Source organism: Equus przewalskii, chromosome 21, assembly GCF_037783145.1.
Source record: "Equus przewalskii isolate Varuska chromosome 21, EquPr2, whole genome shotgun sequence".
Classification (NCBI taxonomy): domain Eukaryota; kingdom Metazoa; phylum Chordata; class Mammalia; order Perissodactyla; family Equidae; genus Equus; species Equus przewalskii.
This window is the reverse complement of record NC_091851.1, coordinates 19545059-19563218: the sequence shown is the minus strand read 5'-3', so window position 1 is coordinate 19563218 and position 18160 is coordinate 19545059. Positions and strand designations below refer to the sequence as shown.

Sequence of the window (18160 nt, the reverse complement as noted above, 5' to 3'; positions counted from 1 at the left end):
GTAATTCCCAAACCCTGGCCGATCCCGGAAGGGCAAGCACAGGAGTCCACCAAGATTCAAACCTAGCCCTGCAGGATGGGGGCGGCGGGAGGCTCTGGGGAAGGCCGTCCTGAGGAGGGTGATACTGCTGCTAACCTCCCGCCCCCTATTCTCCCGGCCCCTGCCAAGCCGTTTTGCATTTGGTTTGTACATGACTAATCCACCACATAGAACCTCCAAACGCAAGACCACCACCCCAACCCACCGAAGGAAGCTGCCTGGGGAGGCTGCTCCATCCTCCTTGGGCCAGCTCCCAAATCTTCCCAGTGGGGCATGTCTCTTGTCCGGAGGCCCCTGCGTTGAGGGTGGGACAGGAAGCAGGGTCTCTGTGGACGCGCTGCGTCGCGGCGGTGTCCCTCCCTAGTCAGCCCTTTTCCCGAAAGGGCAGAGGTCCCTCCCCGCAGCCCGAGTTGGGGACAAGAGTGGCGCCCCAGGGGTACGCGGCCCGCGAGGCCGCCGGAGGAGCCAGGGCCCCGCCGCAGCCCCGCGCCGCGCAGCACCGGGCGCCGAGGGCAGGTGGGCGAGGGGGGCGGGGGCCCGCGCGGGGGCGCACTTGTGCCCGGTCCTCCGCGGGCTCGGGCACTCGGCCGGCCTGCCTCGGGACGTGAAGAGGCCGGGAGAGACAGCGGGGGCTCTGTTTAACCGGCCAGTGACTGGACTCCCGCGCCTTGGTCGTCCTCCATCTGTAAAGCGAGACCGAGCGGCCGCTCGGCGGAACTTGGGCCGGGACTGAACGAGCCGACAAGCCTGGGAAGCAACGGTTCCTGCGGCAGCCTGGCCGGGGCGGCGCGGGCCGCGAACCCATCCCGGGCCCGCCGGCCCAGACAGGCTTCTACAGGGACGCCGAGGGTGCGGTGGCGGGGTTTTTCCCCGGGGCTCCGGAAAACCCTCGTGCCCACAGCGGGCTTCCTCGAGCCCCTCCTCGGGTTCTGGGACTCGCCAAGAGTGCCTACCCCAAGGGTGGTCTCCTCCTAGCAATTTCATTCCCCACAGGCCGCTCTGGAGTCTGGGGAGGGGAATGGGAGCTCCAGCGAAGAGGCATCCCAGGGGAGGCTGAAGGAAGGTCCCCAGTGCCATGGGGCGGGCCACCTCTTCAACCCGGCCACCTCTTCAACCCGATCCCGCCGGGGCTGCGTCTACAGCGACAGGCAACTCTGGGAGGCCTTGCTCGTTCAGTGACAGTTTATTGGTCCTTAGCATTACATCTCATTACCAAGGTAAATTCACATACACAACTGCGGGTAAAAACATGTAAAATAATATAAAAATAAATTGAAGGCTACTTTTATATATTTACTGAATTAAGTAGTGTAATAAATACTATAATAAGCAAAAAGCTTCAATCACACAATTCAGTTTCACTGAAGTTACAGTAGTGTTTGTAAATATGAGTTTTAAAATTTAAGTTACAAATATTAAAGCACTGAAAAACTAGTATAAAAGTGAATTTTGGCACGTAAGTGAGCTCTTCTGTCATTAGTATTTGACAACCTGGGATAATGAGGAAGCCATTTCTCACCTACTTTTTGAGGTACAACTATCCAACTAGGTCAGCAACACGGCTGGAATACTTAACAGTTTACAGTCTTTGAGTTAATTTTTCCCTTTTGAGAAGCCCAAAGAACAACCCAGAGCTTATTACTGTGCAAAAATTCTCCAAAATCCTAATAGAATTTAGGAGGAAACTATTTCTTGTGACCTGCAGGGCCCAGTGTCCAGGCCCCAGGTCAGAGAGCCCCCAGGGCCTGGTGGGGGCCAACTACACTCCTTGCCAGTGGCCCCTTCCTAGGGTGATCCCTTTTCTCCAATTTCTGCCTCCTCTTTCCAATCAAAAAAGGAAAATCCCACATCAAAACGTAAAATAACCCATAACTTCAGCGACTTCAAGATTATCACACTCACTCGGTGATAGAAAACTGAAGCTGCTAGTAGGAAAGTTGGCAAAAAGCATGTAAGCCCCTGGAGGACTTCTGCCCGTTCCTAGGAACCCACAACCCAGGTCTCTGTTGAGTCCCTGGTATCCACTTCTAAGGTCAAAATCTAAAACAGTGTCATAGCCCTTCTCCTGGAAACAGCCTAAGACCCTGTCCCTCCACCTGGAGGAGTCAAGTGGATATTAAACTTCACAGTCAGAACCCAGAGGCCCCGCAGGTTCCGGAAGAGGCAGTTCGGGGAGGAGGCATCCTCCCGGCCTCAGTCCTCAAAGAGCTCACACTGTGCACAGCTAGGGTGCTTCTTCACCAGGGGCACAGCAAGTGCGCCCCAAAGAATGCCCTTTCGCCAATGTGCCCCTTCACACTCCTGAGCAGGCTGAGGAGTGTCTATGGAGGCCTCAGCCAGTTTTGCCCTTTTGGCTTTGAAACTTAACGTTTTGACCTTTTTCAATCACAGTTTCATATTCAAGTTGAGGTAATCACAGTTTTCCCTCTAAGAGGAATTGGGACAGTGGGGCAAGTTGGTGAGAGAGCATTTCTATGGACAATGGTCAGAAATCGAGACCACCACGTAGTAGTACAGCCCCACGCAGTGGGAAGACCCGCTTTTATGGGCGGGCTCCGACCCCTCTTTAAAAACTCTTTTTTGCAGCAGCCAGGAAACGGCTCGAGCTCCTACATCTAGAGCTTTCATTTAAAACTTCACAGCAACCCTCCTGGAGGAAATGGCCTATGATGCCCCCCACCCTCCCTCCCCCCCTCCCTTTCTAAGGCTGCTCAAGTTTGAGTTTTTAAAAAGAGCTCGGTAGAGCTAAAGGAAGCTACAGTAACTCATTGCTTATTTCATCAATTGCACTTAAGATCTACATTATTGATTCTGAAGCAGAGGAAGGCCCATTGTGGACCCCAGCCTCTGGCCAGCTGGAAGTGAGGGCTCCCAGACTTGGGCTCCACACCTGGGCCCTTGTCACCAGCAGATTTGGGAGCTGGGACTGGAGCACAGCGGCCTTTTCAGAAGCCTTTCTTCATGCAAGATTTCTTATTCGATGGTATTTGGAGTTTTGTTTGTTTGGCTTCAAATACAAACTGTTTTTTCTAATACAAGTACATTTTACTGACAAGTTCTTAACAACTGCTTTACTACTTGCACACAGACCAAATGTGCTCTATCCTGTCTCTGACTCCCCTCTGTGCCAGGGACCTTTCTCAAAAACCCCTCTACGTTACTGAAAACTTGGCTGGTTTTGCCTATGTGCTTCTTCCTAAGGCATGCAAAAAGGATGTGAAATTCAGGAAGCATTTACAATCTAGGCAGCCAAGGTGCTGAAGTCCTAACAGACATCACCTAAATATCATGCCTGTAACCTCCCTCCCCTACACAAATTCTGGAGGTCAGGCATGGGACTCACTGTAATTCCCGTCTGCTTTGATGGTCCAGCTGAAAACAAAGCCACTGGAAGGAATTCTAACTTGGATATTGGAATTCTTTGAAATTCCTGGTCCTCAGAAGCCGAACAAGTCCAGGGCCAGCAACAATTCTTGGGGGCACAAGTTTCCTGAAGTTTGTGGCTGAAAACCAGGCCTTCTCTGGCAAGGCTGAAAGAAAGGCTGGGTGCTGGAGACTGAATCCCCTTCAAGGATGCCCCACAAGTGATCAGAGCCCAGGGCTTAAGACCAAACAGTTGCAGGATGCTCCCCACAACAGTGAGGCAAAGCATCACCAGGGAGTCTTGACAGCAGGTTTGCTCTTGTCCCTGAATTAGGCAAAGCAGAATGATGCCATGAGGGGAGCTCAAAACCAATCCTAAGGAGACTGCTTGTGTCAATTCAAAAGCCGCATGCTTCTGGAGAGTAACATGCCTTTCCCCTCAGGTTATTCCATAAGGGAAATCCCCTCATTTAGAACAAGCTGTTGACCTCGGCCCAAGCTGCTGGCTCTGTGGCTTGGGCTTGGGCATGGCTTGTGCTGCTCCCCCCAGGACTGGGCTCAGGGCCAGCAGGGCCAGTTCCTTCCATGGAAGGGGCCTAAGCAGGGAGGCAGGCACTCCACTGGGGATAGGGCTCTGCTGGGGCAGTGTCTGAGGCCTGAGGCCTATGGTGGCCTGGCTCTCCAGGTGTGGCCATGGTTTGGGCAGCCAGGGTTCCTTCTGCATCCCAGCAGTTGCTCCTTACAATCCACTCCTCCTCTCCACCCTTGCACAGTGCCTCAAGATCCCAAAGGAGATACTATTACCAGAGACCCAGAGATCCTGGAAGTCTGCTCATCCTCCATGAGGACCCCCCTCCCCTCCCAAATCAGTGGTGCAGGTGATGCTCTTCAGCACTGTACACAGAATAAACACAACATGCACTCAAGCCAGCACACAAAGGCAAAGGAGAACAAAGACAGCCCCTCCAGGGAGGGGCCTCCGGGAGAGCTGAGGTTAAGACACCCTGTTTCTAAACGTCCATTTCTAGGGTGGACATTCTGCAGCCTTCCTCTAGGCCTTCTGTTCAAAGAGGTCATGATATTCCTGCTGCTCTAGCTCACGGTTATACTTCTCGATTTCCCGGTTGGCTTCTTCGACGTAGTCATTCATGAACTGGTCCATGACTGGATCCTATTAAGGAAGAAAGCCCTGAGCCAGGAGGACAAGAGAGTCTGCTGGGATCTGTGGGCAGGTGAGGTGCGGGACACCGAGGTGGTGAGTGCCCAGTCTGCACAGAAGGTACCTGATGGGCTCTTTTTATATACTAGCAGCACCACATCTGCAAAGAATGTGACAGGGATTGGCACAGGGTCCTTCATGAAGTCTTAGAACTGAGCCCTCCAGCTTTCATTAGCATACAGAGCACCCCGTCCACCTTTTCACAGATTAACTACTGTAATCAGGCCCAGTCTCCAATGTGTAAATTAACACCCTGATGACCACAGAACTCAGGATATCATAACAGCTACATTTAAACTATAGCCCACAGAATAACATCAGCAATCACTGAATGAAGGGAAATGTAATTTTAATGGCTCTAAGAGGCCAGAACGACAAGTCTGCCTCTGTGGCTTACTGTGTGTTCCCAGAACCCAGCTCCTCCAGGGGCTGGGCTGCGGCAGCTCTAGAAGACACCCTCTTTACAGCCAGGCTTCCATACACCCCCAGTGTCACTGCCCCAGATTCCAAGGATACGTGGGTGAAAATCAGTCTTGTCACCAAAGAAGTTGACAAACTGGGTGCCATTATAAAAATAGCCTGCAGGTAGGGGGTCCAGATGGCGTTTCACCTATAGGAAAAAAAGAGTCCTATTAGAATTATCTGACTGCTTTCTATCATTCACTCGTGCATTAAAAACAAAAACAGGGGCTGGCCCCGTGGCCAAGTGGTTGGCTTCGCGTGCTCCGCTTCGGCGGCCCGGCATTTCGCCGGTTCGGATCCTGGGAGCGGACATGGTGCTGCTTGTCGGGCCATGCTGAGACAGCATCCCACGTGCCACAGCTGGAAGGACCCACAACTAAAAAATATACAACTATTTACTGGGGGGCTTTGGGGAGAAAAAGGAAAAATAAAATCTGTGAAACAAAAACAAAAACAAAAACAACAGAGGCTATTATCTTAGCAAGATAGCCCACTCTGCCCCGTGGGTGGAAGGCTCGATGTGCCAGGGAATTACCATCTCCCCCACCTCTCAGGGAAGAACTCTGGGAGTTCCTAATAGGATTAAGCTCCAGCTGTCCACAGTGGTACTGGTTTGATAACACACCCTTTGTTGGCTGTCTCCTCTTTCTTTTCCTACTTTCCCATTTCCTATTAGTGCCTCCTAGAATCACTTACAAAACAACTACCTGCACTCATATCCTTGTACAAGGTTTGCTTCTGGGGGAATACACACTACAAGGACTGCCTTCTGAGGTGCCCACTCTGTCCTCCCCAGGGGCACCCAGGGTCACCAGGGTCCTGTAGGAGCTACATATGAAGGGGCCTTCCTCAAGTCCAAAGCAGGAGCTCCTGGGGTCCCAGAGGCCTGCCCACCTGCTCATTACTGGGACTAGTGACAGAGCCCATGCTGAGACCTGGACTCTCTATCCCTTTCAGCCTTTGTTCCCAAACCCATCAGGAAAAGACCCCATTAGGCATGGGACCTGGGGCAGAGGCTGGGAATCAGCCTGGAGGTTGGGAGGCTCATCAGGAGGCCTCCTGTCCTGGCCTCAAGATTCTACAACATGCCCATGAGCAGCTTTTGGATCTAGATGGTTTTTCCAGAGCCCTCGTTGGTTTATCTAGGACAGAGGGATGGGGGGAGAAAATAATTACTTTACCTGCTTGAACAGGGTGAGAACGCAGGGCTGCACATCACCTGTTCCTCCCACAAGCAATGGTTCTCCTCGATCTTATGCCCAGGTCACACCAGAGGTCACCCCGCCCTCGTCACTGGGGCAAGGGACAGATGGGCTGAGATTTCTCTTCACCCAGCTTCCCTCTGTGGCCTGAGAGAAGCAAGACCTTCGGCAGGCCTTAAAAATAGCCCCTTATTTGTAGGAATCCTAAAGGGAATTCTAAAAGATGGAGCTGCACAAGCCTAGAAGGTCAGCCTTGGGAAACTGAGGGGCTTAGGCCCCCAGGGCAGCGTACTCACATGGATATTCCTGATCTCCTGCTGGGTCAGCATCCCTCTGGTCTTCAGGGCTTTCCTCTGAGGCTTCTGTGCAGAGATGTAGGGAGGGGTCAGGTCCCAAAAGAGCTGATGGAGTACATGGGTGGGTGAGGGCTCAGGGCTCTGGGGGCTAGATACATGACTAAGATCCCAGTGGAGGGAAAAGCACAAGTGCTTTCATGGCCTGGACACAATATCCTGCCTGTCTGCCCCTCAAGAAGACTACTTTCCCACCATAGAGCCCTGTGCACCAGGGGAGAACATTTGCAAATAGGCACGTTCCACCTCTGTAGATTCTCAACCCTAAGCGTCACCAGTGACAGACATGCAGACAAAGCAATAACCTGAGGTCCCATGATCAAGCACCATTTAGGAGTTTATCCAGGTGAGTCTGATAAAGACACAGCCTACAGGCAGCCATTCCTCAGTATAAAAGACAGGTCCCAGCTGAGCATCTACAAAAGACCCGGGCCCCAGCCCACTCTGTTTCCAGAGTTCTAGGATGAGCTAAACCTCTAAGGCTGTGCTAAGAGGCTTAGCACCCAAGACTTGAGGCATATTGAAGGATTTTTAATTTTTAAGTCTAGTCTGGGTTTTACTTTTCTTTGTGGTATCGGGCTAAAGATGCTTGTGTGCATTTACAGGCAAGTCTCCTTTTCCCCTGCACCTGTCTCCAGGGCCCCAGGGCTCACTGCTATCCATGCTTCGAGTCTTGGTTTGCAAATAGCTCTAACCATATCTTTGTTGTTTCTCCCTTCTAGAAAGAGAGCCCAAGTACAAGAGATTCTAGGCTCAGAATACAGGAGTCTTTGAACTAGGTTCAGTTAAGAAAAGACATTTTGAGTTTAGAATACCAGGTTGACCAAGGGTCCACATGGAACAACTTGGTTTCACCTAGGTCCTAGTTAAGCAACCTAATAACTTCAATCTGCCTTTGGAACTAGAATTGGAATTGGCTATGAAACCAAGTCTGCCTTGAATTTGCCCTGAGTGGCTTCCTCCCACTCTTAAAGCATCCTTGCAAGTTCTGGCTGAGCCTGTCGGGGCAGACCAGTGGAGAGGCAGCAGGCAGGCAGTGGAGCCTCTTTCTCAAGGCCAGCAGCAGCCCTGACAAGTGCTCATCATATCTGTACCAATCTGTCTGGGCTTTGGCAACCACCTGCTTCGCTGACTGCCGCAGCCAGTCCTTGATGCTTTCCTCCTTCAAGGAGCAGCCGATGAACACGAGGTAGCACTCCTGCTGCCCGCTGCTGTCTTGAGGTGTGCTTCGGGAGTCGGGTGGTGGCGTGGGTCCTTCCAAAACTGGTATGATGCTCAAGGAATTGGCTAGAGTGTTGTGGCAGACCTCCATGGTTCTCTCAGAGTCTGCAAGGAGAACACATGTCAGTCCTTGAGACCCTGCCCTCACAGGATAAGTTACACTATGACTGTATAGTGTAGATGGCTAGGGACAGAGTCATGAGACATATGCAAGAGGGAAAACTGACATGACTGGTGGCAAGTTAGAAAAGATGAAGAGAGAAAGGAGCAAAATAAGTTTCTAGGTTGGCTGATTCAGTGATCAAGTGGACACTATTAACCCAGAAAGGAACTAAAAACGAAAGCCTTCTTGGTAGACGTGGAGTGGGTGGGTCTCAGCAGAGACCTGAGAGGCCAAGGGAAGAGCGTATGTCATCAGTACAAGTGCTGCAGGAGGGTCACAGGGATGGGAACAGTAAAGATGTGACCGGGTTTATAGGCTGAGGAGCTGGGGGCTAGACTGACTGGAGACACAAGAAAAGGGCAAGGTCCTCCTAAAAGGCAGGATGAAAAAGGAATCCAGAACAAAGAGAGGTTAAGCTTGAACAAGAAAAGGGTCAAGAATAGGTCTAAATAAAGGAGATAAAGGGGTGATGATTGGGGAGAGGGAAGACGAAGGCATTAAGACCTCTGAATCGGGGCTGGGGCCGGGTGTGCTGTCTGTCACAGGCTGAGGGAAGTGGGCAGGAGTCAAGGGCTTGAGGAGAGGGGCCAAAGTTTCAGATTCAGTAAGATAAATTAGGCCAAAGGACCTGGAGACCTTGAGAAATTCTTTTATACAGGCATTATCATCTAAATCTCGCATCTGAACGCAGACAGCCCCATGCTTACAACTCTTAGTGGCTTCCTACAGCAGATATTGATAGTTGCCTGCGCAGCATCCCCCTTTTCCTCCAGTACCAATTCCCCATGGGTGATTGGTCCCAGAAGCCACGGCAACTCAATTCTGGCCAATGAGAGGAGAAATTTGCTGAGGAATTGATAAGGATACCCACGGGAAGAGTCAGCCTCCCCTGTCGGCTGGATGTTGTTTCTGGATGTGGCACCTAGACCTACAACACTACCTGGGAACCATGAGGGGCGGGAACCTGAGAACAAGCTGACACATCAAGCGTGGAGGAACACAGAGACACTCGCTACCTGGGTTTTCAGTGGCCTTGCTACCCTGCCCGATGTCTTGACTTCTTGTTATGTAGCTAACACCTGCTAGTTGAGTTGGGGTTTTCTGTTATAATGGCCAACAGACACACTCTTTCCCCTCCCTCATCCTAGGCCCCAACCATAGGAAACCCTTTTTGGTTCTAGAAGTGTGCCCTTTTTGCCTCAGGTCCACAGCTGTGCCTTTTCCCTGGAACATTCTCCCCTTTCTCAACGTTGAATAGACCAACTACTTCTTGTTTTGAGGCCTTCTCTAACTCCCAGCCCAAGACAGAAAGACTTTAGGTCACAAGGGCTCCAGAAGAGTAAGGATGATAAACAGGCCTAGTGGACAGAAGGGAGGAGAAGGCAAGTGGAAGGCTTGAAGATTTTGGCAGAAACAGATGCGGAGCTGGAGAGCTCAGCATTGGGATAGCTCCTGGTGATAGATCTGGGAGCAGGCCACCGATGGCTCAGGAGGGGTGGGGTGTGAGTCTCTGGAACAAGGAAGTCAAGGAGCTGTGAGGAGAGGCTCTGGGCAGGCCATCCAGGGGAAGGCCAGATCTTCCACTGTGGAGCAGAAGGACCTGGAGAAAAGGGGGTACTTGGCAAACAGAGGTGACTGCAAGAGCCCAATGGTGTAAGGCTCAGAGGGGAGGGTTTTTGAAAGAGTCTGAGGGGCATCACTGGTCTGCAGAGTACCAGAGAAGACTATAAACTCACATTGTGAGATGTGAGCACTCCACAGCGTAGGGCTCCCAAATCCAACCCCTCAGTTACCTGAAAACTTCACTTTGCCCAGGATGTGGTAGATGTTTCCAGAGAAGGGACTTGGCTTGATGGAAGACTGAATTGCTGGTGGAACAAGAGAACAGGGCTGTCACCCACCTGGGGAGGCCAAGTTAAGGGTGGCACAGCTGGCAGGAAAGACCCTAGTCTAGGCTGCAGGGTCCACAGGTTCTATCCCCACCAGCTCCTCCCCAGTAGTTCTGCCACTGTTCCCAGGGGTGGGAGACTCCTGGGTCCTCAAATCTCTCTGCCTGTTTTTGGACCCCCAAACGGACAGAATACTAAAATGGTGCCAGGAAGCAGGGACAACTCTGGGGCGCTCTTTTACCAGGGTCTGGGACATGTCCTAGCCAAGGCTTACCTTTACACTTGGCTACAAAGCGAGTCTTCTCCAAGGGACGACCAAACCACACACAGATCTGAACCATTAGTGGAAAGACTGATCCAGCATCAAATTTACCGTCATACCTTAAAAGGTTTAAAAATTATAAGTAAAAGTAATTGGGGCTTTGAGTGTTATTTTATACTATTTTGGCATGAACTATGTATCATTTATCCTATAATATTTGAATTCTCTCTTACTTGTATGCCATTTTGTATACAAAACACTTGTTTAAACGTGTATATGTCTGTTTCCTCTTGAGGTTGGAGAGCGTGGTTGCCCCATTAGAGCAGGAAGGTCCTAGCACCTTAGACTAGCAGTTCTTTGAAGCCAGAGACTTGATCTACCTTTGAAGCCTGCCAGTGCCCCACCTGAGATTAGGTGATACCCTTGGAGCTCTTCCTCAGGATCCCCTCCCACCCGCTTCAGGGCTCCAACTATGCCCCACGGTCACTGAGGGCAGCTTAACAGACTGCACATTTGGATGTGTAACATTCCCTCCAGAAGGAACTAAAGGGCTGGGTCATCTCTGCTCTACTTTCTCAGTTTTGAGTTCAGCAGACATAGTGCCTGCTATCGACTCATTAAGAACACAGCCATATTTAGAGCACTTAAACAAACTTTTAACTTTCCATTATGGAAAATTTCAAACATATGCAAAGATAGAAGGGTAGTATAATGAACTCCCATCACCCAGCTTCCAAAGTTATGGAATTATGATTCTTTCTTTTGAATTATTTCCTTGAGATGAACCTACAGGATTGGAATCAGTCCAGGAAAGGGTGTAACCATCTCATGGGTAATAAACGACAACACCCCACAGCAGTAGCTGAGTATTTCAATTGCACAACAATTCCCGCTAGCAATGATTATTCTAGATATTTTTGGTTAAATGTAATAGGTGTCAAAACAACAGTGAGGCATCATCTTACATCTCTGAATATTACTGACATGGAATTCTGTTACGACAGTTGCCATTTATACTTTCTCTTAAGTGAACTGTTCACATCTATATGGACGGGGGTTACTTTTCTTTTCTTTTTTTTTGAGGAAGATTGGCCCTGAGCTAACATCTGTGCCCATCTTCCTCTACTTTATATGCAGGATGCCTACCACATCATGGCTTGTCAAGCGGTGCCATGTCCGCACCCGGGATCTGAACCAGCGAACCCCGGGCTGCCAAAGCGGGATGCGCGCACTTAACTGCTGCGCCACCAGGCCAGCCCCAGGGTTACTTTTCTTAAATATCTAAACAAGATTCCCAAATTTTAAATTAACCTTTTGCCACGTTTGACACATTTCCCTCCAGTCTATTGCATTTTCTTATTAGTTTCCTATATTTTAAAATAGCACTGCAACTTTGAATTTCATATTGTTAAAAGTATCTTACTCTTTGTGATTTCTTTAAAGTAAAGGTGGTGGGATAACATTTTTGCAAGACTGACATGTTCTTTTTGCCTTCTCCCCAACCAAACAAGTCACTTGGAGACCATGGGCTTCTCTGGCTTCCTTGCTCAGAGCCTGAATCCTTAGGGAAATTTAGAGGGGCCAAGGGAAGAGCAAAGGGTTCCTGCCAGACTGGAAACAAGCCCTTCTACCAGGGGAGGTGGGGGCGGGGTCGATGAGAACAGAGAGTGTTGTGGGAGGGGAAGGGCTGAGGAGCTGCACAGCACAGAGCTGAGCACGTCGTGCAGCTAAAACCTGTTAACTCTGAGGTCGTGGCCCTGATCCAAGGAGGGAGGGGAGTAATGTATACGGATAAGTAGGGGACTGATGGCTGCCATCTTGTTAAAAGATCAAATTATCTGATTCCTAGGAAGGGACTCAGAAGAGAGGGTCTGAAGGGTGATTTTGAGGCCCCTCCATCTCTGATTCTCTACAAGGACTGATCTTCCTGGTAAAAGGAAGGTTTCAGACTCTAGACTCACCTCATACCTGGCTCTCTCCTGGGTCAGTCTGCCTCCAGGAAAGTCTGTGCCCTGAGCTAGGTTCACGTGCACCAGGCCCAGAAAGAGGCAGTATGGACTGGAGAATGGGTGCTTCCCCAGGCACCGGGTGGAGATGGCAGGAGTCTCGAGACCAGATCCAGAAGTGTGGGCGGCAAAAGAGTCAATAGCTGCAGCCACTGGAGAGAAGGGTTTTACTCCAGAAGCTCCATCTGTTTCTTTTTAGCTAAGATATAATTGTCTTGTTCAGGTATAAGGAATGATCCACTTACCCACTGTTTTAAGCAAGTTTGGTGTGACTCAAATCAGAGGTTCCTTCTAAGAATATGCCTGAAAACCTTTAGTTTTACACACTGATCTTCTGTTTTACGTTTTTTTTTTTTTTTAAAGATTTTCTTTTTTTCCTTTTTCTCCCCAAAGCCCCCCAGTACATAGTTGTGTATTCTTCGTTGTGGGTCCTTCTAGTTGTGGCATGTGGGACGCTGCTTCAGCGTGGCTTGATGAGCAGTGCCATGTCTGCGCCCAGGGTTCAAACCAACGAAACACTGGGCCGCCTGCAGCGGAGTGCGCGAACTTAACCACTCGGCCACGGGGTCAGCCCCCTTCTGTTTTACGTTTTTTAACAACACTGTACAATCAGTTTTTTGCTAGTACAAAATACTGGTGACGTAAGGGGTGTTGTGGAGCATGTAGAAAGGTGCCTAGGGGAAGTGAGTAAGGATAACAACGATAATCCAAATCAACATGAGAGATTAACTTTGGCCAAGCTTTACTGACTGTCTTCCCCTGAACCTTCGACAGAGCAGAGACCAGTTACCCATTCTACACAGGGACAAGTGCAGCACAGTGGTTAAGAGGACAGGCTCTGCACCCACACAACCTGAGTTTGAAATCCACCTCTTTCACTTACTAGCTGTGTGACTTTGGACAAGTCATTTAACTCCTTGCTGCCTCAGTTACCTTATCCCTAAAATGAGGGAAATAATGGAATCCACCTTGCAGGCTCAGTTTGAGGGTTAATGAGATTACATAGTAGAGCTCTTAGAGTGGCACTGTCCAACAGAACTTCCTGTGATGAGAAAAATGTTCTGGATCTGCAATGTCCAACGGGTAGCTGCTAGCCACAGGTAGCTATTAAGCACTTGAAATGTGGCTTGTGTGACTGAAGGACTGAATTTTAAATTTTATTTAATTTTTATTAATTTACATTTACATTTTTTTAAAGATTTTATTTTTTTTCCTTTTTCTCCCCAAAGCCCTCCGGTACATAGTTGTATATTCTTCGTTGTGCATCCTTCTAGTTGTGGCACGTGGGACGCTGCCTCAGCATGGTTTGATGAGCAGTGCCATGTCCGCGCCCAGGATTCGAACCAACGAAACACTTGGCCGCCTGCAGCGGAGCGCGTGAACTTAACCACTCGGCCACGGGGCCAGCCCCACATTTACATTTTATTAAACAGCCAAATGTGGCTAGTGGCTACCATACTGGAGAGCACAGTCTTAGAACAATGTGTAGCACATTGTATTAGTATGTACAGTGCACTTTGCATTTTCTTTCCTCTTCCTCCTCTGGAAGAGAGGTTCACAGGCTGGGTGGCAGCCAGCAGTGAAGAAACATCCCCTGGGCCACATCAACAGGGAACCTACCTGTCAGGTGGAAACCCTAGAGGACTGACTGCATTCTCAGGAGCAATGCTCTCACCTGGGAAGGATAAAACTCCTTCGTTCCGTGCCAGCCACCTCACCCTCACTAGAGGCTAGAGGAAACACAGGATACCGCTGTGCTTGGTGCCCACAGGATGACTCTCTTAGTTTCAACATCCAGCAAGGCTCCCGATTTGGAGCCCAAGACTTGGAGCACTGGGCTCCTGGCAAAGCCAGCAGCTGTTGAGACATGGCAGGCCGTTGCAGCTGCCATTGTCACCCTCGTAGAGCACACCTGGTATTTTCACTTTTTTTTTTCTGTAAATAAATCAATCATTGGGTTTACAAAAAAATCTTAGCTACTTTTCAGTGATGATACTTGCCAGCCAGGGTACATTAAATATCGAGATCGTAGCATCTGAGGACTTGAAAAACTATTTTCTGAGAGAATCAACTCGATGTCTTCATTCCTTTGAAAACATACAGAAAAACCCAGGTTAATTAAAACTATCCATCTTGACCTGCGAATTTTGCTTCCTCCCCACCATCTCCATAGACACATACAAGAAAATATACATACATTTTTTACTTCACCCCTAAATACTTTAGTATGTATCTCCTAAGAACAAAGACAGTATCTTATAGAAGCACAATACTATTATCACACCCAAAGAACTTAACATGGTGGACCAGCAGCACTGGTATCACCTGGCAGCAGAATCTCAGGTCTCACACCAGACCCACTGAATCAGAGCCTTCATTTTAACAAGGTCTCCAAGAGATCGACAAGCACATTAAAGTTGGAAAAGTATTGATCTAATATACATCTATTTTCAAAATTTTCCTTTTTTTGGGGAGAGGGGACTCAGGATCTAATCAAGGATTGCTCATTGAATTTACAATCCTTATTACCCTTTAATCTGGAACAATTCCTCCAACTTTTGTTTTGTTTCTCATAGTGTCGACATTTTTGAAGAGTACATGCCAGCTGTCTTGTGTCCCACAACCTGATTTGTCTAGTTGTTTCCTCATGATTAGATTTAGTTTAACATTTTTGGCAAGATGGCAAGATAAACATTTAACACCCAGGTGATAGCGTGTCCTTCCCACAGCGTCACATGAAGGAGTCACATGATGTCAGTTTGTCCCATTAGTGGTCTTTTTTTTTTTTTAAAGATTTTATTTTTCCTTTTTCTTCCCAAAGCCCCCCCCGGGTACATAGTTGTATATTTTCAGTTGTAGGTCCTTCTAGTTGTGGCATGTGGGACGCTGCCCTAGCGTGGCCTGATGAGCAGTGCCCTGTCTGCGCCCAGGATCCAAACTGGTGAAACCCTGGGCCACCGAAGCAGAGCAGTGCGAACTTAACCACTCGGCCATGGGGCTGGCCCCGCCCCCACATTAGTGGTCTTGCTGTTTAATTAATTGGTCAACATCGTGTCCACTAGACTTCTCCAGTGTGAAGGTACTTTCCCCTCTTTGTAAGTAGTCTGTGGAGTGATACTTTCAGATGAGTGAATATCCTTTTCTTCAACAATCTGTCACCCACTGCTTTTAGCATCCATTGATGAACCTTGCCTAGATTAAGTATTTCACTAAAGGCTACAAAATGGTGACATTCTAGTTCTACAAATCCTTATTTACTTATTAGTTAGCATTTGTCTGTTAAAAGAGATTTACTGTGGGGCCGGCCCGGTGGCGCAGTGGTTAAGCACGCACGTTCCGCTTCTCCGCAACCTAGGGTTCGCCAGTTTGGATCCCGGGTGTGGACATGGCACCGCTCGGCACGCCATGCTGTGGTAGGCGTCCCACGTATAAAGTAGAGGAAGATGGGCACAGATGTTAGCTCAGGGCCAGGCTTCCTCAGCAAAAAAGAGGAGGACTGGACTGGCAGAAGTTAGCTCAGGGCTAATCTTCCTCAAAAAAAAAAAAAGAGATTTACGGTCCCACTCCTCTCCATTTTCTTAGTATTACCCTGGATTCCTTTCACTCCATGTGCTATAATCCATTATCATGTTCTCTGTTATGCTCAATTTGTCCCAAATTTGGCTAGCAGGAGCTTCTTAAGCCAGCTCCTGTAACCTTTTGTCATATGTCCTCTAATCTTCCAGTACTTCCTTGTTATACTTATTTACTTACTTATTTATTTTGCTGGGAAAGATTCCCCTTGCGCCAATATCTATTGCCAATCTTCCTCTTTTTTTTTTCCCTTCCCAAAGCCCCAGTACATAGTTGTAGATTCTACTTGTAGGTCCTTCTATTTCTTCTATGTGGGATGCTGCCATAGCATGGCTACTGACAGACGAGTGGTGTGGTTCTGTGCCCAGGAACCAAACCCAGGCCACTGAGGCAGGGTGCACCATCAGGGCTGGCTCACTTCCTTGCTTTATTGACATAAAATGTACCAGGCCCACTTTGTACTTTCCCTGCCCTAGAACTGCAATCAGCCAATTCTCCAAGGAGTCCTGTTACCTTGTGGAGGGGGACTGGTACTTAGAAAGCAAGTTCCAGATGTAGGAGTATTTATTGCTACTGTGGTATTAGTATTTCTATTCTCTTTCAATGGAAAGAGCTAGGAAATAAACATTTTTTTGAAATAATGAATTCATATTGAGTTCCCCAATTCAAATCCAACATTTACAGGATATCCCCTCACCTTTCCCATTTCATATTTATAATTTCCCTTCTCTAACCAGTGATGTTTGGAATCACGGTTCCAACAGAGGATTATCTTCAAAAGTTACTTGAATTACTTATTTTGTGTGTGTGTGGTCATTATTACTTTGACATATAAATGGATTCACTATTTTATTTGTATTTAGTTTTTTCCCTTCTTGTTGATTTAATTTTTGAATATGTAAAATATTTGCATTGCTCAAAAGTCAAAACTACACGAAAAGTATACACATTTATCCTTATTGAACAAATTGCTATACAACCAGATGTCTTGCCTTCATACATACACACACACCCCAAATCATCAGTTCTCCATTTCTAGTTTGTAATTTGGACCCAATTCCATGAAGTAAAAATATCATTTCTCTATGTTCTCTATGCCATTTCTCTCCCATCTTAACACAAGAAACACTGAGAGAGTCTTGACTTCCATCTTTTAATGGATGAGAATGTGAATGAATCAAAACAAAGTATCTCAAAACAGTACAGGACACTGACACATGGGATCCTCTTGGTGATTTTTACACAGCATCAAAAGCACTTCTATAAACACTCAGGTCTTAGATACAGTGGAAAGACTCTGTGGGCAACAGCCAGAGTGCTGTACCTGAGAAAGCAGATGGTCCTACAGGATGAAGTGAACTTGATAAGTTTACCTGGTGACAATCCCATTTTCTGCAAGAATGAAGGCTGCGGTAGGATTGGCAGCCCTGATAAGGCTCTGCATCTGAACAAGGAGAGGATGCCTCTGCTCCATGGTGTGACTGGTAAACACTACATTATTCACCAGACCTGGGGAATAAAACCAAAACAGTTCAGCCTTCAGAGTCCTGATTGAACCTGAAGGATAACACAGATGTGGGCCCTTGCTCCCTCTCCTGATCATCCCTTCTGGTAGCCCCCTGTGTAGACACCCCTGGCCCCCAACACTGATATACACACCCATCATTCTGTTTCACTTTCTGGCACTGGTATCTCTTGGAGCGAATGGCCTCAACCCTGTAGCTTCCTCACCTCCCAACCTTCTGCCTTATTTCTGCTTACCAGCTGACATTTGGAGCTTCTTCATCAAAGGGCCCTTTCCACATCCCTTGTACTTAACCACATCTGGAACTGGTGCCATTGACCTTCACCAGTTCAGACTGCAGGCACTAACCATGAGATTGTCAAAGAGTGCAGAGCCAAGAAGGAGTTACACACATAGACCTACAATTCCAAGATAAGTGCTAACTTAGATATCCACATAGTGATATGGTAAGAAAGAGGGGTCCATGTAATGGGAGGTTGTGGAGCGGGCCAGGATCACTCCTAACCTCTCTGTGAAAATACAGAAGTAAAATCCACACCACCACAGAAAATTTGGAAGTCAGGGAAGTTATCACATCCCACCATGCCAACATAATTATAATACCTCTGTATTACTCGTTCCTGTTTTTAATTATGATCATAGCATATACACCATTTCTGCTAAAAGATCATTTGCATTTTTGTTATTCAACCACTTTTATTCACTTCTTAATATTGTGAAAATTTATAAACATATAAAAAATATAAAAATATATATAAATATATAAAAAATATTAAAAATATATAAATATATATAAACATATATAAATATATAAAATATATAAAAATAGAAAAAAAGTAGTGTAATAATAACTCCCATGTACCCATCACCTGGCTTTAAGAAT

The 18160-nt window shown here is 47.9% G+C and overlaps 1 protein-coding gene across 6 annotated transcripts in view; it reads right to left on the bottom strand.

The window, feature by feature from the left end:
- Window positions 1-1207: 1207 nt before the first annotated feature.
- DNAAF9 (dynein axonemal assembly factor 9) overlaps window positions 1208-18160 on the bottom strand; it is a 155727-nt gene continuing 138774 nt past the window's right edge. For 3 of the 6 annotated variants that reach the window (XM_070587936.1, XM_070587935.1, XM_070587939.1), the window contains 8 exons: window positions 17126-17261; window positions 14180-14266; window positions 10186-10292; window positions 9816-9890; window positions 7759-7964; window positions 6582-6686; window positions 5138-5231; window positions 3063-4566 (listed from right to left, as the gene is read on the bottom strand). In XM_070587936.1, the coding sequence (XP_070444037.1) occupies window positions 4454-4566; window positions 5138-5231; window positions 6582-6686; window positions 7759-7964; window positions 9816-9890; window positions 10186-10292; window positions 14180-14266; window positions 17126-17261 (923 nt within the window). In that variant the 3' untranslated portion in view covers window positions 3063-4453. Of the gene's footprint in view, window positions 4567-4953; window positions 5232-6581; window positions 6687-7758; window positions 7965-9815; window positions 9891-10185; window positions 10293-14179; window positions 14267-17125; window positions 17262-18160 lie in introns of those variants that run through there. The other 3 variants (XM_070587938.1, XM_070587937.1, XM_070587940.1) reach the window with 2 other exon arrangements.